This window comes from Sporothrix schenckii (assembly GCF_000961545.1).
Source record: "Sporothrix schenckii 1099-18 chromosome Unknown Cont44, whole genome shotgun sequence".
Lineage (NCBI taxonomy): Eukaryota > Fungi > Ascomycota > Sordariomycetes > Ophiostomatales > Ophiostomataceae > Sporothrix > Sporothrix schenckii.
In genome coordinates, this window is record NW_015971145.1 from 331375 (window position 1) to 354964 (window position 23590).

Sequence of the window (23590 nt, forward strand, 5' to 3'; positions counted from 1 at the left end):
GCCAACAACATGGGCTCGCGTAACAAGATCGTGCGGCAATCCACATGGCTGCAGAACAAGGCGGCCAAGGGAAAGAAGTCCATTGCCGACCGGCGCGAACGGCGGCGCGAAGAGGAGAAGTACCCCGAACTCAAGGCCGAGCGGCTGGCCAAGAATAAGCCCAAGACCCTCGAAGACAAGCGCGAGTACCCGGTGTCTGAAGACTACTATGCACGCCGCAAGCGGAGGCGGGTAGTGGAGGAAAAGCCTGCAGTGGAGGAGGAAGAGGAGGACGAGGCCGATGAGGCGGCCGAAGCACAGGGCGAGGACGACAAGATGGAAGTGGAGGACGGCGACAAGATTGGCGAGGACGAAGTCGACAGCGATATTGCCAGTTTACTCGCAAGCGATGATGAAGAAGAAGCAAACGACGTCGGGCTGAGCAAGGCGGACAAAAAGACAAAACGGGCCGAGGCCGCCGCTCTCGCCGAGACCAAGCGCCAAGAGCAGGAGGAGAAGGAGGCGGCCGAAGAGGCGGCCGCGCGCGCCGCCCACGAAGACGCCATGGCCGCCAAGTACTCGGCACTTCTGCCAGACGAAGACAGCAGCGCCACGGCCGACGAATCCGGCGCGACAGCCACACCGACACAGCCCAAGATTCTCATCACGACCTCCCGCCACGCCACCATCCACAAATACGCGCAGACGCTTACCGACGTGTTCCCCAACAGCACCTACATTCCCCGGTCTGGCCACCGCTACGTCAGCCACGAGTACAGCGTCCGCGAGATCGCCGGCTACGCACACAACCGCGGCTACACGGCGCTGCTCATTGTCAACGAGGACCAGAAGAAGCCGTCGGGGCTCGACATCACCCTGCTGCCCAACGGGCCCATGCTGCACTTTTCCATCCAGACCTGGGTCGACGCCAAGCGCCTGCCCAACCACGCGCGGTCCACGGGCCACATCCCCGAGTTGATCATGAACAACTTTGACACGTCTCTCGGCAAGCTGGTGGGCGGCGTGCTGGGCCGGCTGTTCCCCAAGGACCCGGAGCTCATTGGCCGGACGGTGCTGACGCTGCACAACCAGCGCGACTACGTGTTTGTGCGGCGGCACCGGTACATGATGCGCGAGAAGCGGGCGACGGAGCGCAGCGTGACCGAAAAGGACGGCAAAGCCATGACGGGCGTGGAGGACGTGCGTGTGGCCCTGCAGGAGATTGGTCCGCGGATGACGCTCAAGCTGCGGCGGGTGGACAAGGGCATCCAGCGCATGTCGGGCCAGGCGTTTGAGTGGAAGGGGCGCATGGAGAAGAAGCGGACAGTGTGGCAGTTGTAGTCTGGTGGAGGGGGGGTTCCGTGTCTGTATTATTCGCATGTTTCGATCCGGCGCGACGAAAAAGTTATTGTATTCAGCGTTTCTGGAGTTCCATTAAGAATTACTCGGCGTTATGGCTCTCGCAAAGAATTCAACTGCATTAGAATACGTCTACGCCCAGTATGAACGCACAGCATCAAGACAAGGTCTGCAATCGCAAGTCGCGGTGTCTATTGTACATATTTGTAAAGCGAGGACGGCCGGCAACGTCTGTCCCTATGTGTTCGTCCACCAACCCCTACGTCAACTTGTTCGTCTGGGCAAACTGCATGCCCGCGGCAAAGTGGAACAGCTTGGCCGCCACCACGTACCGGTCCCGCGCCGCGTACTCGACCAGCCGGTCGTAAAACTCGGACAGCGGGACAATCACCCGCTCAATGTGCTCGCCGTCCTCGAGACGCTGCTCGGGCGCCACGCTGTCGTCCTCGGCCAGGTCCACGTCCACCATGACCAGCTGCATGTTGGCGTTGCTCATGCCCGGGTCGGCGGCCTGCGGCGGGCTCACGCTCGTCACGCGACACTCATAGCCCGTCTCCTCCTTGAACTCGCGCACGGCAGCCTGCTCGGCCGTCTCGTCGGCGTCAATCAGCCCCGCGGGCCACTCGACCGTGTAGGCGTCCAGGGGCGGGCGGTACTGAATCACAATGAGCGTCGCGGGCGGGCGCCGGGGGTGGCGCAGGACATTGCCCATGGCGACGGCGTCGACACCCGCCTTGCCCCGAGTCTTGCGCGTGGCGACCTCCCAGGTGCGGCTCTTGCCGGTCTGGTCGACATACTGGATGCGCTTGAGAGCGAGCCAGCGGGCCTCGGACGTCTGGAGGTCGTCAATGCTGGTGATGACGGGTTCTTGGGTCTTGGTGGACATGGTGAAGGCGCGGGCGAGACGCGGGTGAATAGCTGTGCGGGGTGCAAGTATGGAGGGTTTGCGGAAAATTCGAGCAGCGATGCGGAGGCCAGTGCCGGAATTCATGAATTGGACCGGGAGGGAGAGCGTCGGGAAGTGTTTGGTTTTCAATGTGGGCATTCGAGTGTGAAATACAGTTGTCAAAGGCGGGCACACACTAGGTGAATGTTCCAGGTGCGATGGTGTTAGCTAGCTGCCGGTGTCAAGCTGCCGGCAATGACGCAGAGGGATGCGGGTCGGTAGTGGTGAATGTACGCCATATAGTAACAATTAGAACCTACTTCTTCCACGTACGACCATAGATGATGGACAATACGGGATCCCGTCCGCTCTCCCCTAGTCAAACCATCAATCGGCGGATTAGTAGTTGGGTCGGTGACGACCAGCGAATACCCGCTGTTGTACGTTTTTTTTTGTTTTTATTAACATCTGATTTCAGCACAGAATGGTAACGTTTCTGTATCTTGTTACATCTACATATTATTTTATCGTCCCTGAATGTATTCTCTTAAATATGCTAGTTCCCTAGTACTCTGATTTTGATACTGTTTTTTATCCGCATTTAATTTCATATTATTCAGTTATTTATTTATTTCGTAAAAAAAAGAAAATAGTTCCTGAAAGTTTCAAAATCATTTACTTTTCCAAATTTCTTTACTGAAGCCTTACATTACCGACAGTATGACGATGTCGTGAGAATTGACTTTCTAACGGCAATGCTCAATTACCGCTTAATAACATTAAAAGTCAACTGCATCCTGCACATAAGTATAATTACCTCAACAAGCCCTCAAAATCCGCAATGATTACCTCGCGACAGAAAAATGCAAAGGATTACAAAACGAGACCCGTCCAAAGGACACTAAAACGGCCTGCGACATCGCGAACTCGCCCGCTGAGCAGCTGCCAATCACGTCCCCTTTCCTTATGGTTCCTAATAAAGCCTTCTTATTTCTCGTACACTGGTCCATCCCGTTATGAAACAACCTACAAATCTATTCTAGATCACCGTGCCGCACGAGCTAACGCACCGACGGCGCGCCTGGGCCCAGCCACCATCGAAAATTGCCCGCCAGCGCCGGTCCAGGTTAAAGACCTCTCCTGCAAAGCCTTGCTCTCGAGGCGGGTGGGGACGGCTACTTCCTCGTCGGCGCTGGCACCGAGGCCTAGCTGCATTTGAGCATTGAAGCCGGTGCCGAACACGGCGGCGTGTCCAGCGCGCCCGGCGGCCGACGTGACGATCAGCGTGTGCCCGGTACCACACGCCGTCGCCAGGGCATTGGCCTGGGGGCCACCGTCGATGCTGAGATCGATCTCGGTCGGTACGAGGCAGGCGCGTATGCGGCCTCGCGCGTCCGCAAGGAGCCGGTCTTGCGCGACCGCCGCCAGGTCCAGCCCCAGCTGCCCGCTGTCGACGCGTCCCCACGCCAGGCAACGGCCGTCGGCACTCAGGGCCACCGAGTGCTGGCCGCCGCCGGCGAGGGCCACGACTCCCGTGTGGGCAAGCGCCGTGACCTCGGTCGGTACGGCGACGGACAGCTCTGCATTGTCGTCGTTGGGGCGCCGAACGATGTCGGGCTCGGCGCCCGTCTGGCCAAACGAGTTGAGGCCCCAGGCCCAGACGCGGCCGTCGGTGCCGACGGCAAAGGAGTGGTACTCGCCAGAGGCGACCAAGGCGAGGCTGCCGGCGTGCTGGAGCGCGACCATCCGTGGTACGCCCGAGCCGATTAACGCATTGCCCCGCGGGTCGTGTATGCCGTGGCGCGTCAACAGTCGGCAGCCGAGCTGGTTCTGGTCGCCGCAGCCCCAGGTCCAGAGGCGTGTCTGCGGCCGTGTCCGCTGTGTTGGTTGTGCCGACTGAGTGCTGGCGCGCCCCTCCAGCGCCAGCGCATGGTTCGCGCCGACGGCCAGCTGCGTGATGCCTTGCAATCCCGGGACGCGTACCGGCGTGCGCTGAAACCCCAGCTGGCTGGCTGCGCCACCTGCGCGGTCCGCGGAAAAGAACGTCTCGCCGTTGGGCGCACGGAAGGCGCCCCAGCCGTAGACGGCGCCGGCGTCCGTCAGGGCAAAGGTACAGTTGTCGCCGGCGGCCACCTGGACAAAGCGGGTGCCCTCCGGAAAGGCCGTCGATGGGATAGCGGTCGGGGTCGACTCGCGCGGGTTCAGTGTCTCGTCGTCGCTGGTGTCGCTACTGTCATCGCCACCACTACCGTCTCCGGCCGCGCTGATCGTTCTGAAGCCGCCGTCCCAGGACGTGTCGCGGCCGAGCGCGCCGAGGTCGTTCACGCCCCAGGTCACAATCTGGTTGTCGCGGGTCAGCGCCACCGAGTGCATACCGCCGCAGGCCACCTGCACCGTATCAAAGGCCGGCGTAGCGCCCGCCGTCGTCGTGGAAGCGCTCAGAAACGGGTTCAGTTTGGGGCTGTCGGCGCCGGTGACATGAGGGCCCAGTCCCAGCTCGCCGGCCTCGCCGTCACCGAACACGAACACATCGAGTACCACTGTCGGTGGCGAGTTCAACGTGCCCGGTGTGCTTGGCGTTCGCCCCGGCCGCGCGTGCGTGTCCCGTTTCCGTGCTCTGTTTGTAGCCTCCGGCCGCTTTATGTCTGCTGCCGCATTCGTTCGTCGGGCGCGCTTCGCGGGCGTGCTGTCCACCGCGAGGCCATGCTTTTTTGTTGCAGCAACCATCGAGTCAGTGGTGCATTTTATGTTTTGTAGGCTGGCGGAAACGGCACGTAGTCGACGTGTTGGCTTTGGTCAACAAATGTGTTGTATTCCTCCGTAAACAAATCCAATATGTAACGCCCCACTTCAACCACATCTTTGCGCGCCACATCTCCATTCGCCAAATAGATTCACGCACGTCCATGTCTTTACTGATGCGTAACCCGTGCGGAACGCACATCTCAAATGTTTCCATTTTTCACCTAGAACACCAATATACAGATATCCAGTTTCCTGTTGTACCTCTGACACTGCCATGTTTAAAGAACATACCGTTCTGCGCACCATTATACCCACTGGCATCGACCGTGACGCGCACATACCAGCGCCGAACATCGACGCTCTGTCCATTGCAACAGCCGTTTTCACTTGTCATCATGACCACTGCCACGACACACTCACGCGGCGTTCGCCGCCCAGAAGGTTGCAGCCTTCTCCAGTTTGGTAGCACTGGCGCGGTCTACGAGTTTGTTGACGACCCCACGATTGTTGCCAAACTACCATTTGAAGAAAAGGAGTATGTTGCGCGCCTGCTAGGAGAGATGCGCATCCTGAAACGCCTCGGCGCCGACCAGGAGCACGGCCGCCACCCGCACATTGTACGCTGCATTCGCATGGAAGACAACGACCGCGGCGGCCGGATTATCCTCGAACGCGCCGAACACGGCGCGTTGCGACTCTATTTCTCAGAGACCGAGGAGGGCCAACAGGTCTCGGAGGCCGAGCGTGTGCGGTGGTGCCGCCAAGTGACGAGCGCCGTCGTGTACATCCACAGCAAGGGCGTCATCCAGGGCGACCTGGGCAGCCGCAATGTTTTGCTGAGGAAAGACCGCTCCGTGTGCCTGTGCGACTTTGCCGGCTCGGGCATCGATGGTGAACGGCCCGAAGTGTCGGCGCAATCGAGGTTCCGACACCCCAAAGAAGAAATGCAGGGCACCATCGCAGGGGAGCTGCATGCTCTCGGGTCGACTCTGTACGAGATTGTCGCGTCTCGCATTCCGCACTGGAAGGAGGGAAAAGCGTATGAAGCCAAATATGGATTCGACGGCAAGGCAGATGAGCTGATGCGGGAGGGCAAGTATCCTGACATAACTCGGCTTCCCCTCGGCGCCGTGATTGCCGGGTGCTGGGCAGGCGAGTTCACGACGGCACAGGCCGTTTTAGATGCAACTGATGAAACGGTTTGTGAACCAGCACGTACGAAAGTGGTCTTCTAAATTTGGTCTGGGCGTACCTCGCTTAGTTTTGTTTCTACGCCACGACTATGAAGCCTTCATCGCATCTCGCAGCAAAGGTGCCATCTGTTTGCGACTGAACTCGGTGCGGTGTGTCCAGCACGCCCGCCACTGACCATCTTCCTCGGCGCCGTCGAGCAGGCCGTCGCCCCAAGGCTTCAAGTCAAGTTTCTCCGAGTTCGCCTCCACAAAACCCTTTGCGGCCTTTACCGCTGGCTCATTCAGTGCCCACAGCAACAGTTGGCGTGCAAATCCACCGTCGTCGTGTTGTACAGTCATGATGACGGCAATGTCCAGGTTTCTCTCTTTGGCATGCGTCTCTAGACCGGCGACCAGGGCGTCGCGGTCGCCAATGTTCTTCAGAACATACCCAAGTCCCTGGGAGATTGTGGAGAAGCCGACAGTCAGGCTGCCGCCGCTGCCAGTCGTTTCACGCCATTGCTTGTAGTCTTTGCGGAGGACATCGCTGTAGCTAAACGTCGATATGTCGTTCTTGAGCCGCGAGAGCTCCTCGTAGTAGGTTGTGCGGTCGAAGTGGGAATCGGTATCGTAGGAGGTGCTGAACGGTCCCTTGTCGCCGCCTTTGCTCACACCCAGAACGCCCTCGGCCACGGCCGCAGACCGCCGGTCCGTTTTGACCGTCTTGGTGGCCGACTTGAGGTTGGACGTGTCCATCAGGATCGGTGCCAGGGCGAGGCGTGCCAACACACGGTCTGTCGCCTGGTCGGGCTCCTGTTCGGCAAGCTGCCGCCAGGCGTCACGGGCGTAGTCCACAACGAGACTCGCACAGCTGCCACAGGTCTCAATGACCCGCGGGAAGGCGCCCTTGTCATCAGCAGCCGGGACCACACCCTCATCGACATGGTGGTCAATGCAGCCCGCAACACTGCTCTGGAAACGCGCAGCCAGGTCGCCGGTCAGGGCATTGTGGTCGACGAGCAGCCACTCGGTGACGTCTGCCGTGAGGTCGTCGGGAAGCTCGGACAGCGTGATAAGACTGTCCAGTGGCACGCCACCTTGCCCACTTGGAATTGGGCGAGAGCCAGACGCAGTTTTGGGGAGAGGGCTGGAGCCGGCTAGAGCAGCTTGCAATTCGGGGCGGAGGACGAGATCGGCGCGGGGCAGGTTGCACAGCGGCACGTGGAGGGAGGCATTGTGCGGCGGCGTGTGGGAGCGGAAGTAGGCAAGCAAAATGGCCGAGCACAGCGAGTCGAGGTCTAGAAAAGAATCAGTCAGGAGCTGTGCAAGAGTTTGAAAAAGGAGCGAAGAGGACAAGGCTGAGCCGACCTGCACTCTCGTTGCCAATGACAATGGTCAGCGGTTTCGGTCGCTGGCTGGCAGGGGCGGTCAATGCCGAACGGGCCGCTGTTAGGAATGCCCCGAGCGACCGGGGAACCATTGTGATTGTTTGTGGACTTGTGGACGTTTGTTATGTACGTGTCGTGGCCGAGAGAGATTGTTTTTGAAAGCTGTAATTTTGACGGGCCGTTTCTACTAGCTGCAGACGTCATTGGAGAGGCTCCCCGCCTGGGCCAGTGGTCGTCGGCTGCAATTGACAAACTAGGCAAGGCGGCACGCCGCTACGAAGTAAAGGCCTAATAGTACAGCAGGCGCATTGCAGCTAAAGGCGCTGTCCAGGGGCAGCCACTGTCGCCACGGCCGATAGACGGCGTCTAGCTAATTCACCCCGCCCGTTGGTATGAGTCGAGGCCCTTCCCCGGCGCCTACTATGGTACAGGAACAAAACTCCAGGGTTTATAACTTTCCACAACGTCCGTACATTTCATCTGTAACGACCTAAGCAACACCCTCAAGCAACCGTACTGCGACCTACGATCTACCGTCCGGCACTCTCCTCTCCCCTCGACGCACAGCACCGAACATGGGCTCCAACGCTGCGAGCGCGCCATTGCGCATGGCCATCCTCATGGCCGACACGCCGCTCCCCAAGACCGCCGCCACATACGGCACCTATGGTGGCGTCTTCATCGACCTGTTCCGCCGCGCTGTGGCCCCCTCGGGCGCGTCCGTCGAATCGGTCCTCGCCATCACCACGCACGACGTTGTCGCCGACGGCTTCGAGTCGGCCTACCCCGACCTCGCGCAAGTCGACGTCGTCCTCATCACCGGCTCCAAGCACACTGCCTTTGACGACACGCCCTGGATCCAGGCGCTGGTCGCCTTTACCCAGCGCACCCTCGCCACGACAACGCCCGAAGCCAAGGCCGCCGGCGTCCACCCAGTACGCATGCTCGGCATCTGCTTCGGCCACCAGATCATCGGCCGCGCCCTCGGCGCGCCCGTCACCAAGGGCGCCAAGGGCTGGGAGGTCAGCGTGACGGACGTGACGCTGTCGCCCGAGGGCGTGGCGTTCTTTGGCAGCGAGCTGCGCGCGGCCGATCATAGCCGCCTGGCCATCCAGCAGATGCACCGCGACATTGTGGTCGAGTATCCCGCAGGGGCGGTGCCGCTGGCGTCGACGGACGTGTGCGCGGTGCAGGGCATGCTGCTGCCCGGGCGGGCGGTGACGGTGCAGGGCCACCCCGAGTTCACGGGCCCGATTGTGCGGGAGATTCTGGAGGCGCGGCACGCCATGGGCGTGCTGTCGGACGACGTGTACCAGAAGGGCATCGACGTGGTGGACGACAAGCACGACGGCGAGGCAATCGCGCGGGCGTTCCTCAAGTTTGCGCAGGGTGCATAGAGGTCGGTCTCGGGTGCCGGCGATTGGATATGCGAGCGATAATGTATCATGAATTTCTTGCGTACGACTCTGTACATAGTTTTACATCTGCTTATAGATTTTGTTTTTAAAAATACATTGGGTATTGTGCTTCCTTTCATCAAACTCCCTGCCAACCGACAATCATCCAAGCCCATCCCATCCTGGCCCATGTCAGCTTCATTCACCTCGTACAACGTCTAATCATCATCCTCCATGTCCAGCGTGCTGGCAAACTGGGCTGGTGCAGGCGCTGCTGCTGGCGCATGGCCGTAGCTGCCGCCCATATTCGAGCTTGCATGTGCACCAGCACCAGCACCAGCAGCTGCCGCCGCCGCCTCCTCCATCTGCCGCTGCCGTTCTTCGCGCTCTTCGCGCTCCTCGGCTTCGCGTTGTGCCCGCAAGCGCTCCTGTTCCTCTTGCTCTTCGAGACTGACAAACCGGATGCGTAGTGGAGGTACGGAAGCTTGTGCTTGTGTTTGTGCTTGTGCTTGTGCTTGTGTTTTTGGTGGTGGTTCTTGTAGATGTGGCAATGCGATGTGCTTATCGCGGCACGCGCTCTCTGTCACGGCATGGAGTGCCCGTAGCCCGCCGTGCATCATGAGATCGGGTGCCGGCCACGGTGAGAAGACTGTGCCGGCGGTGGGTGCAATGTAGTTCTTGAGGTCGTCGGGCAGAACGTTGGGCACGTTTGTTGCTGGCGGTGGAGCACCGCCGCTGCTTGCAAACGGTGCTGGTGTCGGTGCTGCCGTCCCCGTTCCGGTACCGGGACCCGTTCCCCCAGCGCCGCCGGGCGTCCCCGACTGCGACGCTGGTGCGCCGCCGCCACCCACGGGCGTCCCGACCGCGCCGTTCACACCAGCCGAAGCAGGACCTGCCGGAATTGCTCCTGGCGTGGGCGCCGCGGCTGGCGTCGGCGCTGCCGTCTCGGGTGCCGATCCTCCGTCGCCGGCACCGGTTGCTGGTATTGGCCCGCCAAACTGTGCAAAGAACTCGGAACCGTCCGTCTGCCCCGGTCCCGGTACCGTGTTGCGGCTGATCCGCCGCGCATACGACATGAGCTCGTCGTACGTAAACGGGTAGTGCTTCGTCTCGTCGCGGATCGTGCGGTTGACGCTGTCTTCGGGGAACTCGGTCGCTGGCGTCTGCAGGATGTCGCGGCGGCGGGCGGCCAGCGCCAGCAGTGTCGACTTGATCTGGCCATCGAGGGCGGCGACGTCATCGCGCAGTGCCAGAATGCGTAGGTGGTTGTTCTGGTGCGTTTGCAGCTGTTCGAGGCCGCTGTTGAGCTCGCGGTCGGCGGCCAGCAGGTCCTCGGCGAGCGCAGGCGATGGGTTGTACTTGGCAATGGAGTCGATGAGGGTGACCAGTGCCTTTTCGACTCGGTCGAAGCGGACGTCGATGAACTTGTCCATTGCGGCGGCAAAAGTGTGCGTCAACGAATGCAAAAGCCGGCGACTGGATGCGTTCTCGAGCCTGACGATGCACGCTTGGTTTGCGTGTGAGAGAGCTCAATCAGCGCGTTGAGGTCCTGCACGCAGTGATTCGGAGACCCACTTTAAAGATACAGGTACATGTTCTGTGGCAGTTCCAAAATTGGACTAGTCGTTTTGACTCTGAAGCTTTGAAACTGAGCTCTGTGATTGGCTGCTGACTGCGAGAAATCAAGCCTCAGGCCGCAAGTTTGCACTGTTTCCCACTGCCCGGCTTTGTCCGCCAACAGCGAGAAGGGCAAAAACCCAAAATCTCGCAGCCGGTACGATCACGACGTCAATTCCCCCACAACCTCTCCACGACACCGACACCAATTGACCTTCCCCGCCACGGTTTGACCACACATCCTGTCACAATGCCGTTCGCTGTATGTTTCCCTTCGACTTTCCCCCTGGACGCACCGTCGGCCTTGCAGCATCTCAGCCAGCGCCTCTGCCTTACGCCCACCGCAGCACGAAACATTGCCAGATGCCGAGACCGCGGCCACACTGAACGCCACACACAAAAGCTAACATCCTTGATGCAGACCCCCGTCATGCGTGCCGATTTCCGGAGCCAGTACGGCCCGAAGTAAGCAGCATCTCCTGTCGTCTATTCCTGCCCAGCCAACGACTTGCTCCGATCGAAACCGTGTCTCGTCCTACGACGTACCACCGGCCGCGCCCTTCTGACCGAATTGATGGCCCAATGATCAACTCGAAGTGGACGTGCGGACCGATGGAGGGAATGGGACGAGACGGGGCTATATTCGGATTGGCAGCACCGGCGAGCTCTTCCTGAACAACAAAACTAACGACATCCGCAGGTACCACTACTCCTCCAACTACAAGGGTATCACTGTCAAGACGGTGTTCCGTTAGTGAGTTTATTCCCAATCTGCGTCAACGCGACGGCGACGATGGTGGGCGGAGAGGATGGGGGAGCCAGAGGAGACGAACCCGACGTTGGAGGACCAGTGCAGCCGTGCAGAGGTGTTTGCGGTTGGAGGCGATGCGGTTGCTTCCAATTTGATTTCTTTTGTCCCGAACACCAACTAACAAGCACCAGTGCTTCCGTTGCTGGCCCCATTGCCGGTGCTCTCGGTGTCGCCGCGCTCTTCTACGCCTCGGGCATCCCGCGGGTACAGAAAGACATTCTCCAGGTACGCCGCCTTCCATCGACAGACACGGGCTGACGAACAGACGACAATGACCTGTCGCTAACATCCAAGCAGAAGATCCCTCTGATCGGCCCCTACTTTGTCAAGACGACGCACCCCGCCGACTCTGTACGTGCTTTCCGCTCTCTGCTTTGAGACATGTCCCTCTGGACGGCCCTTATTTTTTACTAACCGCATACAGCCCTTCTAAATAGCATGCATTAATTGGGTGGAGGGATCCAGACCATGACCCTGGCTGCGTTGCCTCACAATTGGTAACTGCGGCCAGAGTGCATGTGATGTAGATTTGGTGTTCTGTACAGAGAAAGTAGAAACTTTATAATAGACATTTTTCTATGTTCAAATCTTGTGGTGTATGAATCATCTGACATTCATTTCAACCCCCTTTTAACGAATAAACAAGCTTTTCAGAAAACGGATGTCGCCGTCGAGCTGCGTACGTATTTGTTTGTTGTGGAAAGGGGTTCTGTCATCTTTGTATGGGGCATTGCGCAAAGCGCAAACACGTGGCGCCCAGTACTACTTCTTATTCGCGTCGCGGCCCGCGCAAATCCACCTAAGCTTCAGCCAGCTCCTAAAAAATCAAACACAACCCACAGCTTTCTCAAGTGTCGTGTGTCCTTTTAAAGTCCACCCCCGTCACTCGGTTCTTGGCATTCTTTCCCTTGATATTTTTTTTTAACATATCCGCATCCTCTCGCTGATACACTGATGCCAAGATGACCGACAACGCGCCCGGCCTTGTGGCCGCGAACGCAACGACCATTGACGATCCCAAGCTCAAAGCCTTCCTGGCCTCGGCCGTCTTTGTCGTGCCATGGCTTGCGTGGCAGGCCTTTGTGCTAGGCACGAGCTTCCGCCAGCGCCGCGGCAAGCCTGTCGCTGACACCAATGCGCTGGCCGAGGGCGCGGCCAAGCTCCAAGCCGCTGCCAAAGCGGCCAAAGAATGGGGCACCGACGGGACCACGGACGCCGCCAATGCGTCACCGGAAACGCCGGCCGAAACGTCGGCCCAGACATCGGCGTCACCCACTGACGCCGCAGAGCCGCCTGCCAGCCGGGGACGCCCCCTGCTGTTCATGGCCGGCGCGTCGCTGCTGTTCATGTTCACCAAGGCCTGGCTGGCGCGCGTGCTGGCCCTTGTGCCCGAGCCGTACCTCGACGAGTTCTTCCACGTGCCGCAGGCTCAAAAGTACTGCGCCCGGCAATGGTACGACTGGGACGACAAGATCACGACGCCGCCGGGGCTGTACTTGGTGTCCGTGGCCCTCGAGGCCATGTGGAGCGGCGTCCAGGACGGCTGCCACATCTGGGCCCTGCGCGGCGCCAACAGCGTCGCCATCATGCTGGTGGCCGTCGCCGCGAGCTCGTGCCGTTCGGCGCTCGAGCAGCAGCACCAGAGCCGCCACCGCCGCCGCCATGGAGGCAAGACGACGCCGGCGGCGACCGCCAGTTTGCTGTCCCTGTTTGCCTACCACACCGGCCTCAACGTCGCCCTCTTCCCCGCCCTCTTCTTCTTCTCGGCGCTGTACTACACCGACGTCTACTCGACCTTGTTCGTGCTGCTCGCCTACCGCCTGCACCTGTTCCGCGTCAGCGTGCCCGCCAACGAGGACGTGCCCGCCTGGAGCGACCTGCTGGCCGTCGTGGCCGGCTTCGCCGCCCTCGTCATGCGCCAGACCAATGTCGTTTGGGTCGTGGTGTACCTCGGCGGCCTCGAGATTGTGCAGGCCGCCAAAACGGTGCGTGACCAGCCGGCCCACCGCGCCGCGCTGCGGGCCGCCCAGCCCCAGACGTTCGACTCGTTTGCCAGCATGGTGCGTCTGTATGCTTGGCGCTACTCGCTTGGCGACGTGCACGACCCGTCCCTGGCCAACGCGTGGCCCGACGACTGGGTGCTGTCGCTGGTGAGCGTGGCGGTCGCCGCCGTCAGCAACCCTCTGGTGGTGCTGCGGCGCGCGTGGCCGTACGCCGCCGTCGTCCTGGGCTTTGGCCAGTTTGTCGTGTGGAACGGCGGCGTCGTGCTGGGCGACAAGGCCAATCACGTCGCCACACTTCATGCGGCGCAGCTGCTCTACCTGTGGCCGCTGCTGGCCTTTTTCTCAGCGCCGCTGTTTGTCACACATGCCGCCTACTATCTGTCTGTGGCATGGAAGGCGGTTGCGGGAGGCAAGCATATTGGTGACGAGGACAACAAGGGCGACCAGGAGGCCGAGGTGGCGCCACCCCTGTCTCACGCCGCGTTCCCCAACGGCGATGAAAAGACCAGCACGCACAAGCTGCTGCGTCTGCTGCACGTCGTCTTTGTCAACAAGGCCTACTACCCCGTTTATCTCGTGGTCGTCTTTGACGCCATGGTGGCCGTCGTCTACTTCAACACCCTGATCCACCCCTTTACGCTCGCCGACAACCGCCACTACATGTTCTACGTCTTCCGCTACACGATCCGCCGCAGCATCGTCGTGCGGTACGCGCTGGTGCCGGTGTATGCGCTGACCGGCTGGGCGTGCTGGCGGATCCTGTGGCTGGGCCTGGGTGCTGCTCGCAGCAGCCTTGACGAAGCCGCGGCGGGCGAGTCCATTAGCTCGCCCTTTGCGTCGGGCCAGTCGATCATTTCGGACGATGACGTGGAGGGCGTGGACGGCAAGGAGGGCGAGGAGGACAACAACGCCACGTCGTCCGCCGTCGACAACAAGAAGCTGACTGCGCGCCAGCGCAAGGAGAAGGCCAAGGAGGCCAAGAAGTCAAAAAAGGGAAAGAAGACCGGGACGGAGGGGGACCACGAAGCGCCTGCCGCCGATGCTGCCATGCAGGAGACGGGCCCGCCGGCCGTCTTCTTGAGTTTCTTGGACGAGGACGAGGACGGCGCGGCCACCGCGTCGCGCACAGGCCCCACGACATCGACGGCCCTTCTCTGGCTGCTGGCCACATCGCTGTCGCTGGTGACGGCGCCGCTCGTGGAGCCGCGCTACTTTATTCTGCCGTGGGTGTTTTGGCGGCTGCTTGTGCCGGCGGCCACACCAAAAGCAGCGAGCAACGAGAAGAAGACTGTCCTTGCCGCCCTCCTGGGCAAAGTGGACGCCCGGCTGTTCCTCGAGACGGCGTGGTTTGTGGCGATCAACGTGGCCACCATGTGGGTGTTCTTGTTCCGGCCGTATGTGTGGCGGGGACCGGACGGCAGTCTTCTCGATGAAGGCCGTCTGGAGCGGTTTATGTGGTAGCCGGTGAGAGAGGAGCACGACTAAATATTCTTGTAAGATAATAGCATGCCAAATCACAATACCCTGTTTTCTTTTCTACAAGTCATATTCAAAACCATACGAAGCGAGTGTTTGGCACAACAGTGTACTAAAAATGCATAACAGGACCCGTAGCTCTGTGATCTGTGAGCAGTAATCCCCTTGAAATGGGTTGATATTGCCGCCAAAAACGCCTAAATAAAGCCCAATTTGTCAAGCAGCCAAACCGAATGTGCATAGCCAAATCCAAAGTCCAAAGTCCAAATGATGATGCCAAAAATAAACGCCTATGAGGGAAAATGAGATCTCGTCGGGCCCTTATCTCAGACTCTCGTATCTGTCCGTATTTTTGTCGTTTATCGTTTCTTTCATAATTTCAAAATTCAAAATAAAAATCAACGCTGTCGCCGTCCAGCTCATAAGCTTAACCGGTCCAGGCTCAGCCGGTCGTTGCTCCGTACCCGCCGCACCACGCCCAGCTTGAAGAACCGCTCCTCGCCCGCCGCCGTCCGCCCGCCAATGTACCACTTGTCCGCGCCCAGCACCTCGCGGAAGCCTTCGCTGCTGCTGTCGCTGCCGCGCCGGCGGCCCGTGGCGGCCACAACGGTCGTGGACGTGGATGTAGCCGTGGCTATCGGTGTGCCGGTTCTGGTGCCGGAGCCCGAGTAGCCGCTGGCATAGTACGGCTCGTCAGTGAAACTGCCGTGGTTGGAGCCGCTGTTTTGTTGTGGTTGTTGATGTGGATGGCTACCAGAGCCACTGTTCGGAATCGGGACGGCCGAGGTGCCCGTGCTGTTGTGTGCATGGTGGTGGTGATGATGGTGGTGATGGTGGTGCGCGTGGTGGTGGTGTGGCGAGCGGGATGAGTGGAGGCGTTGGGAGGCCGTCAAGGCGGCAGCCGCCGCCGCCGCTGCGGAGGATGCGATCGAACGCGAGTTGGTGCTGGAGCCATTCGATGCCGCCAGCGTGTTCGAGGCGGAGGGCGTTGTGGTGCTGCCGGCGGCTGTCGCCAGGGACGTCGAGGTAGACGCCGAGGCAGTGCCGCCAGCCGCAGCTATGGAGGAGGATGAGGACGAGGCGCCAGGTGATGTCGCGGAGGAGGCCGCCGAGACCGCCGCTACGATATCGGACGGGGTGCCGCTGTTGCCAGAACCAACGTTGCCGCCAGCCGCCGTGTGTTTGCTGGCGGCCTGCTGGGCGACGACCGCAGACGAAGAGAGCGACGACGCCGAGGTGGGCTGCTGGCGGAAGGCAGCGAAAAAGGACGAGAGGAAGAATGGACGTTGGGAAGACGGCATGGCGGGTGCGGGTGTTTGCTGGGACATTGGGATGTAGAGAAAAGTAGACTGTCGTCGTCCCTCCACGCCCGCGGGGAGAGTCTGCGTCGTGGGATAGTCGTGGGTCGCACTTGACAACGCGCTGCGCGTCGGGAAGGGTATTAATACGATGTCGACTGTCCTTGGGGTTGTTTCGGTCGTCGCTATCGCCGTCGTCTAGTCGTTGTGTTCCGTCGATTGATATCCGTTGAAACGAGGCAAGGAGCGGCTTAATGAGTGCTGACACAGGCGCAGATGCAGGCCGCGGCAAACGGAAAATAATCGCTTTTGCGATTTTGTGGCGTGATAAGACAAAATGATCATGCACGTTCAAGACCGAAGGCGCGAGAGATAGTGAAAAGCGCGCAGCACTTTCGCATGCAGGTGTGTGTTATGTGTGATTGAAGGCTTTCCCAATCTTGATTTTTTTAAATTTCGATTCGTTCGATTCTTGCTCGCTCGTTCTCGAGAGAAGGCAGGTGCGATACTTGGGGCCAGTCAAAAGCGTTACCTTTGTTCTTTGTCTTCGGCCATTTTCGGAACGTGGGACACACACAATTATGCCGCTGGCGTGTGCATTCCTTGGCATCGATGTTTCGTTGTTTGGTGGAGGGCGTGCGCTACGCGGGGCAGCTTCCCCTCATGTTTGCTACGCAATATGTGTCAAACAGGGCTCCACCTCCACAATTCAGCACGTTGGTAGTGGACACAGCGTGTTAATGCCAGACGGGTTAGTGGTTGTCGTGGTCGTGAGTCAGCAGCTGCCAAGGATGGCCTGTCAACATCGGCGCCTCACACTCTGTGTATGCGCCTTCCTTAAGCAACGGCAAGTTCATGCGTTTCTTGCAGGCTGTCCGATGCCCTGACGGAAACCTTTTGTGCCAACCAATTGCTGCGCGGGGGCGCATGACGGGAGCTTTCGGCAGACCCATTTGCCCGCAGCGTCGCAGTGTTGTTGTGATGCAGCTGTGAACGCGATCTGTTTACGTTTCTCTGTGCGGGGCAGTGGCTGAGATAGGATTATCGCATAAGGCTGAGACGATACATGTCATTCACGTTTTATTTAATTTTGCAGGTTATAAATAAGAATTTTATTTTGTTTTAAAAATATTTTCATTGATAAGGTATTAAAAAGTTATCAATCACAATTACTTTGAGCTATGATTTCATTTGAACACATTTAATGACGTATGTATGTGCACGATATTCCGCAACGAATGATCCGCGCCATAAGAAAGTCTGATCATCAAAGCGTTGACCATCTAATCTCATCCGCGCCCCCGCCTCCTACACCGTCGGCGCCACACAGCAGGGCCTGGCGGCGTGTAGCTTGTCGGCACCGGATAGTTGGCAAACAGCAGTCCTGCTTCGCCTGATCGGTACACGCCTGGGAAGGCCACCAGTGGTGATGGCGTGCCCGATCCGCCGCCCGTCACTTTGACCTGCGCGCATGCTAGATAAAATTGGGCCCCTCCGGCCGACTGTGCCTGGTGCAGGGCGATGCTCTCGACGCGCACCAGGTAGTTGCCACTGGGCAGCGTTGTTGGCACCGTGAAGTTGACAGACCGTGCGTGGTACGTCGGCCAGACCAGTGCTTTGCCAGTCGTGCCCGCCGCGGCGCCGATGCTGGCCACCTTGAACCAGACGTTGCCGGCCGCCTCCCATGTATTGAGGTCACGGCCCTCGGGCACACGCGCCATGTAAAACTGCACTGGGCCCGGGTGCGAGACGGTCTGGTCAGCGATGAAGCCGAGGTTGCCGCCGGCGGCCACCGTGGCAAAGCCGGTACCCGTTCTCATCTGAAAACAGCGGATGTCGGTGCTGCTGACATCCGTGACGCCGTGGTCGTCTTGGTAGTTTTTGGTTTGGCGGATGGTGGTCCACTCCTTGGCCTCGGCAACGCCGTCGACGATGAGCTTGGAGAAGCGGTCTAAACAAAGAGCGTGTTAGTCGAATTGCCGTTGCATTGTGATGTGAGCCCGTATGACGGTGACTGTACAATGAGCTTGGGCGGTTGCCGCCAAGAATAATAGAGCAGAGAGTGGCTTCATGTTGTTAGCTAAAAATGACGTGAGGCTGTGATAAAAATGCTGTGATAGTCAGCGAACAAAGTACAGACAAGGACCAGTGGCTTCAGACTCTTTTTTATATCTGGACATTGCTGCCCCTGCGGCGTCACACACTTACTTGACTGCTCCCACCAAGGAACGTTCCCTTCACGCGACAGTATGTAGCGGCACAAAATTAGAGTGCATAGATGAAATTACCCAATTGGGCATATATATGTCGTTGATGAGAGAAGCTTCATATTAGCCTAACCTCCGATGGTGCACACCACCGCAAATCTTAAGTATCTCGGTAGTTGGATCGAAAAGTCCAATACTGAAGTGATATATTTTTACAAGGATTATCATAGACATGGGAGTGATTCAGTTTCAGTGGTAGCATTCATGTCTGTCTGTTCTCTGAAGCCACTTCCGTTCCATTATGATACCTTGATATCCAAACCTGGTTATCCAGTCTATTCTAAATGCCATGTTTGTTTTTTTCTTTTTTTCATGTGTTGGAGACGTCTCGCTCTTATACTGGTGCTCCTGTGAACGCCTACCACTTGACAAGTTCTTGGATCTTGACGGGGGCGCCGCTCTCCATGGAGATGTTCGCACCCACACCGACGAGCACCGCATTGCCACCATCGCGGATAAATGCGGCGCGCTTGAACTCGTCCTCCTTGTCGCCAACGAGGACATCGCGTAGCAGTACTGGGTCGCCACCACCGTGGCCACCCTCGGCCTTGACAACGTCGACCGTGTACGGCTCTGCGAAGAGCGGGTAGACGATAATCTTGGTCTCTTCGACACCGCCCTGCACGTAGTCACGCTGCTGCTCAATGACCTTGCTGGCAATCGGATCGCCGGCGGCCGAGTAGCCCGTCTCAAAGACGTTAATCTCCAAGCGGCCCTTGGTGCCGTTGAAGACACACCGGTAGCCCTCCCACGGAGCAAATGCATACGTGTTGTACGTCATAGTGGCGCGGTTCTTGTAGGTAACAATCATGGACAGCGTATCCTCGATGGTGATGCCCTCGGCGAAGCAGTTGCGGTCGCGAATGTAGCCGTCCTCGTGCTCGGCGTCCAGGTACAGCTTCTTGAGGCGGGGGCTGGCACCAATGTCAAAGGCAAAGGGATCCTCCTTGGCGGCCTCATTGTTGAGGTAGCGCTCGCCCAGGTTGGCGACGCCACGGGCCTCGGCGTTCTCCTTGCCGTAGAAGCGCAGGCCACCCACGCAGTAGACCGTCTCGGGCTCCGTGCCGAGCCAAAAGTGCACCAGGTCAAAGTGGTGGATGGACTTGTGCATCTGGATGCCGCCGCTGTTGGCCTTGTCGCGGTGCCAGCGGCGCATAAAGTCGGAGCCGTGCGCGCAGTCCAGGATCCAGTCCATGTGTACGGTCGAGACCTCGCCAATGACGCCCGAGGCAATGAGCTCGCGCACCTTGGTGTGGTGCGGCGCGTAGCGGTAGTTGAACAGCACGCGGACGTGCTTGCCTGTACGCTTCTCGGCATCAATCATGAGCTGCAGCTTCTGGGCGTCAATGGTCATGGGCTTCTCCGTGATGGCGTCGCAGCCCAGCTCCATGGCGCGGATGCAGTAGATGTGGTGGACGCGGTCAATGGTGGTGACAATGACGACATCGGCCTCCTGCTCCTTGACCATCTTGTCAAAGTCCTCGGCCTTGTAGGTCGGGACGCGCTCGCCGCTGATCTCCTCGATGTGGTCGTTGATGGCGTTCATGCGCGTGGTGTTGGTGTCGCAGATGGCACACAGTTTGGCCGATTCCTTGAAGTCGCGCAGGATGCTCTCGTAGTAGAAGGCAGAGCGGACGCCCGTGCCAACAAGCACATAGCGCTTGACCTTGGGGACAGAACCCATCGTGATGGAGGGGAAATGGCTGAGAGGGGAAGAACAAGTGGTGTTGGAGCTTGTGACGGTTGTCGAGTCGTGACGATGCAAACTAGTCTGGATCCGTGAGAATGTTTGTTGTTTATGACAGAGGTGTGTTGATGCAAAGTTTGCCGTCTTGCTTCTTCTCATGACCGTCTAATATACTACATCGAGAGACTCCGTCTTCACACGAATCTCCGTCATCGGGCATAGATGCACCGCCCATCGGCCCCTCAACGGGCCCAAGCCGGCCCCTCGATGTCCAGACTGCCCCATAGTGGCCCACCATGTCAGCTGCCGACAGCTCGACCGGCAGCGCGACCAAATAACCGCGTGCCCTTGCCCTCCTTCGCGCATCGCGATGTTTGATTTCCACCTCTCATCGCGTCGATAGAGTGACGTTGTCCTGCAGGAGAGGTTAGAGGCCGCTACGAATCGGGTCAAGCGCGGTTCGTTCCCCGCAGATGAGCAGTTGTCTTACACGACCGAACGGCGGTATGTCCGAATGAGGGTCGGACCAAAAGTAGTCTCGTGCAGGCGTGCAGACACAGCTAAGACTAGTGAGAGAGCAAGTTGCGAAATGGCGAACAGGGATCCCCAATAATTCAGGGGTGACATGGCATGGCAGGGCAGAGAAAGAGCGCTCCATCGTCCATCCCCAAAACGGTTTGCGGGAGTAGTCGTGGAAGTGGAGCGCCGGGGTACGTCGGATTGGGAAGGCACTGCACATAATCAGTACATAACCGCTTTGCCGCCCCAAATGAAGATGTCTTGGGCGGCTCTCACTTACACGAACGACGAGGTGACGGAGCGATACCAGAACGACCAGCATATTGCTATCTGACGACAAGATAAGAAAAAAAAAATATGGAAATTGTGTGGCAGGCGTCGGAGACAGCCACGCGCAAGAGAAGCTCGCAAGATGAGTCTCCCTCTGTTCCTTCCCATTCTGGACCCAGTGCCTCTTTCTGTTCCTGGCAGTGAGACCCACTGCTAACATTTTCTGTGGCCGCTCTTACCCTGCCCGGCCTGTCGGGTACGCAAAAAGAGATGCTTCCACACCGCGGCCGACAGCAAGCCAGAACGCGCTGCTGCCGCCGACAACAAACAAAATAGCAAGGCAGAGCAACGCGTCATCGAAAAGACGGACCGAGGCATCAGCGTGTTGGACAAAGTACCGCCAGCCGCCGCTGAGCCGCCTCCATCTGGTAACGGTCCTGGCAATGGCGCAGGCACCGGCGGCACGGACACGCGAGAATCCAGTCCCAAGCCGCGTGCCATTGACTACATTCCAGAAATTGCACTGGCCGACTTGTCGGACGGCCAAGAGACGGACGGATCGGGCGACGAGGAGGGCGACGAAGAGACCACGGAGACACCCCCGTCATCCGCCAAGCAGACACCGCCAAGAGCGGTTGCCCAGCCGCCTTCCAAACGACGGCGACAATCGGACGCGAAACGTGCACAGAGACAGCTTGCGTGGTTCTATCACAAATATCGGCCAAGAAATGCGCCTGTTGTTCTGACAGAGCCGCATCGTCGCTACCTCGAAGATGTGGGTGCGCTGCTTGAGCTGCCCAAGGCCACGGCCGATGCCCTGCTCTCCATCTACGTGTCTCTGCTCGACGACCTGCTGCCCATCGTGGACGGTGCCAGTGTCTTTCGAGGGCACAGCAATGGCCACACGTCCATCTACTTGGTGCGGGCCATGTGCCTCGTGGCCTGCAAGACAAGCCAGGCTGCTCCATTCTTGCGGCTGAGTGACAACGGTCCTGCATTGGCACCGCTTGATTTCGCAGCTCGACTGCTTACGGGCCTCGACGCAGCCATCAAGGCTGACCTCGAACCTGACAGGATCACCAAGGTGCAGATCCTGGCACTGATGCACCTTCACAACGACGGTACGACCGGCACTCGACGAGCGGCAAGCTGTCTCGCGCAGGCTGTGTGCGAGGCATGGTCGCTGTCAATTCACTGGCGGTTGCCAACAATTCCCGATCAGGGAACAACTTCGACCGACTACCTGTGGTGGTCGCTGCGAAACCTCGACCGGCTGAGCAAACCGATCATGGCGGCGGCGCCCTTTCTGATCAATGACTCGGACGTCGGACTGCCGCGCATTACTGCGATAGGCAACAGCAGCAACTATCGAGCACAGGTCATGGCCCTTGCGACAGCACTAGGCGACCTTCTCGCGACGGCGACTACAATATTCAAGGCCTCGTCGAAAGCGACCGTCGACGACTGCCAGGAGTTCCCGACGTTTGCAACAGTTACGTCGGGTGCAGGTGTCCGACTAGACCATTTTCACCAGTCGCATCGGGGTAAGTCGTGATAGCGCTGGCACACATTCACAACAGAAACCACATGTACTGACATCTTTAGACTATCTCGAAATCTGGTACTGCGTCGCCGCAATGCTGTCTTGCCGATATAGCGGACCCGCCACCGCCCCATACCAACGCCGCCTCGACGCCGCCGTTCGGGCCCTGTCTCTCATCACAGATGGCCAGCACACCCATCTCCCCCCCTTGCCGCTCATTCCATATGCTCTCTCCATGGCCACCACCGTGGTCTACCGCGCCCTGCGTGACAAGCAACGCGATGCCGTCACGTCACGTCGTGACTTGGCCCGCTGCTGCGAGGCCTTGGACGGGCTGGCACGGCTGTGGACGAGCGTGGCGGCCGTAGCAAAGCTGGCACGACGGCTGCTGCGACTGTTGGGTCTGAGAGCGGGGGAAAGACAACCGGGGCCGAACCACTACACACAGACGAACGTGGATGGTCCAAATGGCCTGCAGACGACGACGGCCGTGCCAGCGCCCGACTGGCAGTACGCCAACATCCCTTTGGCAACCGCCGGCGTGGCGCCCGCCCTCGACTTTGAGACGCAGTTGGCCGCCGCGGACAGCTGGTCTGCTAGTTCGAGTGGTGGCGGCTTGGAAGGGCTAGACTCCTTGGAAGGTTTCGCCAACTTTGAGAGCCCGGGCACTTATCCGCAGTTTGACGCGGCGTTCCACAACCTTTTTGACTTTGCCATGCCCCCGGCGTTCCGCGAGCAAGATGCATGGGCCTTTTTTCCCACCGCCCCTGCTACCGCCGCCGCTGCTGCTGGAGCGAGCGTCGATGGGAGTTCGACGGGCGGTGACTTCCCGATGGTGGCGCCTCATCCTTGAGACGACCTTGGCGAGTCATGATTTTGGTCGTGGTATATTAACCTTCGGACTTCGGCAGGCATATTGGGCCGCCCCTAATGAGCCGACTTGCCGAAAGCAAAAAGAAATGGGTCTACCACAGGGCACAGGATGTGCTCACCCACTGCTACCCCATGTTTCCTGAGAACGGCCGACGCTAAGACATTGGGGCCACGCGCGGGGAAGTGGAGACTGACAAAAAGGCCCAGGGGTCGTCATCATGGGAAAAGGACCGGTATGCGGAGGACGAACAAAAAATGGGAAACCGTTGTCAGGATTAAGGAAGTGTACTGTACGTAATA

The 23590-nt window shown here is 59.1% G+C and overlaps 13 protein-coding genes across 13 annotated transcripts; 5 read left to right on the forward strand and 8 right to left on the reverse strand.

The window, feature by feature from the left end:
• Positions 1 to 9: 9 nt before the first annotated feature.
• Positions 10 to 1320, forward strand: SPSK_09299 (ribosome production factor 1; the record flags this gene model as incomplete). The annotated part of the gene is made up of 1 exon (XM_016735874.1): positions 10 to 1320. One exon carries the CDS (start codon positions 10 to 12, stop codon positions 1318 to 1320), a length of 1311 nt encoding a protein of 436 aa, XP_016586832.1.
• Positions 1321 to 1597: 277 nt separating this feature from the next.
• Positions 1598 to 2329, reverse strand: SPSK_09764 (ADP-ribose pyrophosphatase; the record flags this gene model as incomplete). The annotated part of the gene is made up of 1 exon (XM_016736334.1): positions 1598 to 2329. One exon carries the CDS (start codon positions 2327 to 2329, stop codon positions 1598 to 1600), a length of 732 nt encoding a protein of 243 aa, XP_016586833.1.
• A 939-nt stretch (positions 2330 to 3268) lies between these two features.
• On the reverse strand, positions 3269 to 4951 carry SPSK_09015 (Ran exchange factor Prp20/Pim1; the record flags this gene model as incomplete). The annotated part of the gene is made up of 1 exon (XM_016735596.1): positions 3269 to 4951. One exon carries the CDS (start codon positions 4949 to 4951, stop codon positions 3269 to 3271), a length of 1683 nt encoding a protein of 560 aa, XP_016586834.1.
• Positions 4952 to 5673: 722 nt separating this feature from the next.
• Positions 5674 to 5943, reverse strand: SPSK_10153 (uncharacterized protein; the record flags this gene model as incomplete). Its single annotated transcript, XM_016736705.1, has 1 exon — positions 5674 to 5943. The coding sequence occupies one exon, from the start codon at positions 5941 to 5943 to the stop codon at positions 5674 to 5676; it is 270 nt and encodes an 89-aa protein (XP_016586835.1).
• Positions 5944 to 6249: 306 nt separating this feature from the next.
• Positions 6250 to 7621, reverse strand: SPSK_09253 (exopolyphosphatase; the record flags this gene model as incomplete). The annotated part of the gene is made up of 2 exons (XM_016735829.1): positions 6250 to 7439; positions 7510 to 7621. The coding sequence occupies 2 exons, from the start codon at positions 7619 to 7621 to the stop codon at positions 6250 to 6252; spliced, it is 1302 nt and encodes a 433-aa protein (XP_016586836.1).
• A 483-nt stretch (positions 7622 to 8104) lies between these two features.
• Positions 8105 to 8926, forward strand: SPSK_09704 (GMP synthase (glutamine-hydrolyzing); the record flags this gene model as incomplete). Its single annotated transcript, XM_016736275.1, has 1 exon — positions 8105 to 8926. One exon carries the CDS (start codon positions 8105 to 8107, stop codon positions 8924 to 8926), a length of 822 nt encoding a protein of 273 aa, XP_016586837.1.
• Positions 8927 to 9144: 218 nt separating this feature from the next.
• On the reverse strand, positions 9145 to 10359 carry SPSK_09389 (mediator of RNA polymerase 2 transcription subunit 4; the record flags this gene model as incomplete). The annotated part of the gene is made up of 1 exon (XM_016735962.1): positions 9145 to 10359. The coding sequence occupies one exon, from the start codon at positions 10357 to 10359 to the stop codon at positions 9145 to 9147; it is 1215 nt and encodes a 404-aa protein (XP_016586838.1).
• Positions 10360 to 10793: 434 nt separating this feature from the next.
• Positions 10794 to 11732, forward strand: SPSK_10896 (uncharacterized protein; the record flags this gene model as incomplete). The annotated part of the gene is made up of 4 exons (XM_016737135.1): positions 10794 to 11008; positions 11244 to 11297; positions 11486 to 11579; positions 11652 to 11732. 4 exons carry the CDS (start codon positions 10794 to 10796, stop codon positions 11730 to 11732), a joined length of 444 nt encoding a protein of 147 aa, XP_016586839.1.
• Positions 11733 to 12316: 584 nt separating this feature from the next.
• Positions 12317 to 14818, forward strand: SPSK_08598 (alpha-1,2-glucosyltransferase; the record flags this gene model as incomplete). The annotated part of the gene is made up of 1 exon (XM_016735190.1): positions 12317 to 14818. The coding sequence occupies one exon, from the start codon at positions 12317 to 12319 to the stop codon at positions 14816 to 14818; it is 2502 nt and encodes an 833-aa protein (XP_016586840.1).
• Positions 14819 to 15252: 434 nt separating this feature from the next.
• Positions 15253 to 16161, reverse strand: SPSK_09651 (uncharacterized protein; the record flags this gene model as incomplete). The annotated part of the gene is made up of 1 exon (XM_016736223.1): positions 15253 to 16161. One exon carries the CDS (start codon positions 16159 to 16161, stop codon positions 15253 to 15255), a length of 909 nt encoding a protein of 302 aa, XP_016586841.1.
• Positions 16162 to 17420: 1259 nt separating this feature from the next.
• SPSK_09736 (uncharacterized protein) lies at positions 17421 to 18203 on the reverse strand (the record flags this gene model as incomplete). Its single annotated transcript, XM_016736306.1, has 2 exons — positions 17421 to 18082; positions 18152 to 18203. 2 exons carry the CDS (start codon positions 18201 to 18203, stop codon positions 17421 to 17423), a joined length of 714 nt encoding a protein of 237 aa, XP_016586842.1.
• A 553-nt stretch (positions 18204 to 18756) lies between these two features.
• On the reverse strand, positions 18757 to 20082 carry SPSK_09288 (oxidoreductase domain-containing protein; the record flags this gene model as incomplete). The annotated part of the gene is made up of 1 exon (XM_016735864.1): positions 18757 to 20082. The coding sequence occupies one exon, from the start codon at positions 20080 to 20082 to the stop codon at positions 18757 to 18759; it is 1326 nt and encodes a 441-aa protein (XP_016586843.1).
• Positions 20083 to 21016: 934 nt separating this feature from the next.
• On the forward strand, positions 21017 to 23270 carry SPSK_08681 (uncharacterized protein; the record flags this gene model as incomplete). The annotated part of the gene is made up of 3 exons (XM_016735270.1): positions 21017 to 21074; positions 21177 to 22418; positions 22480 to 23270. The coding sequence occupies 3 exons, from the start codon at positions 21017 to 21019 to the stop codon at positions 23268 to 23270; spliced, it is 2091 nt and encodes a 696-aa protein (XP_016586844.1).
• Between the last annotated feature and the right edge of the window lie 320 nt (positions 23271 to 23590).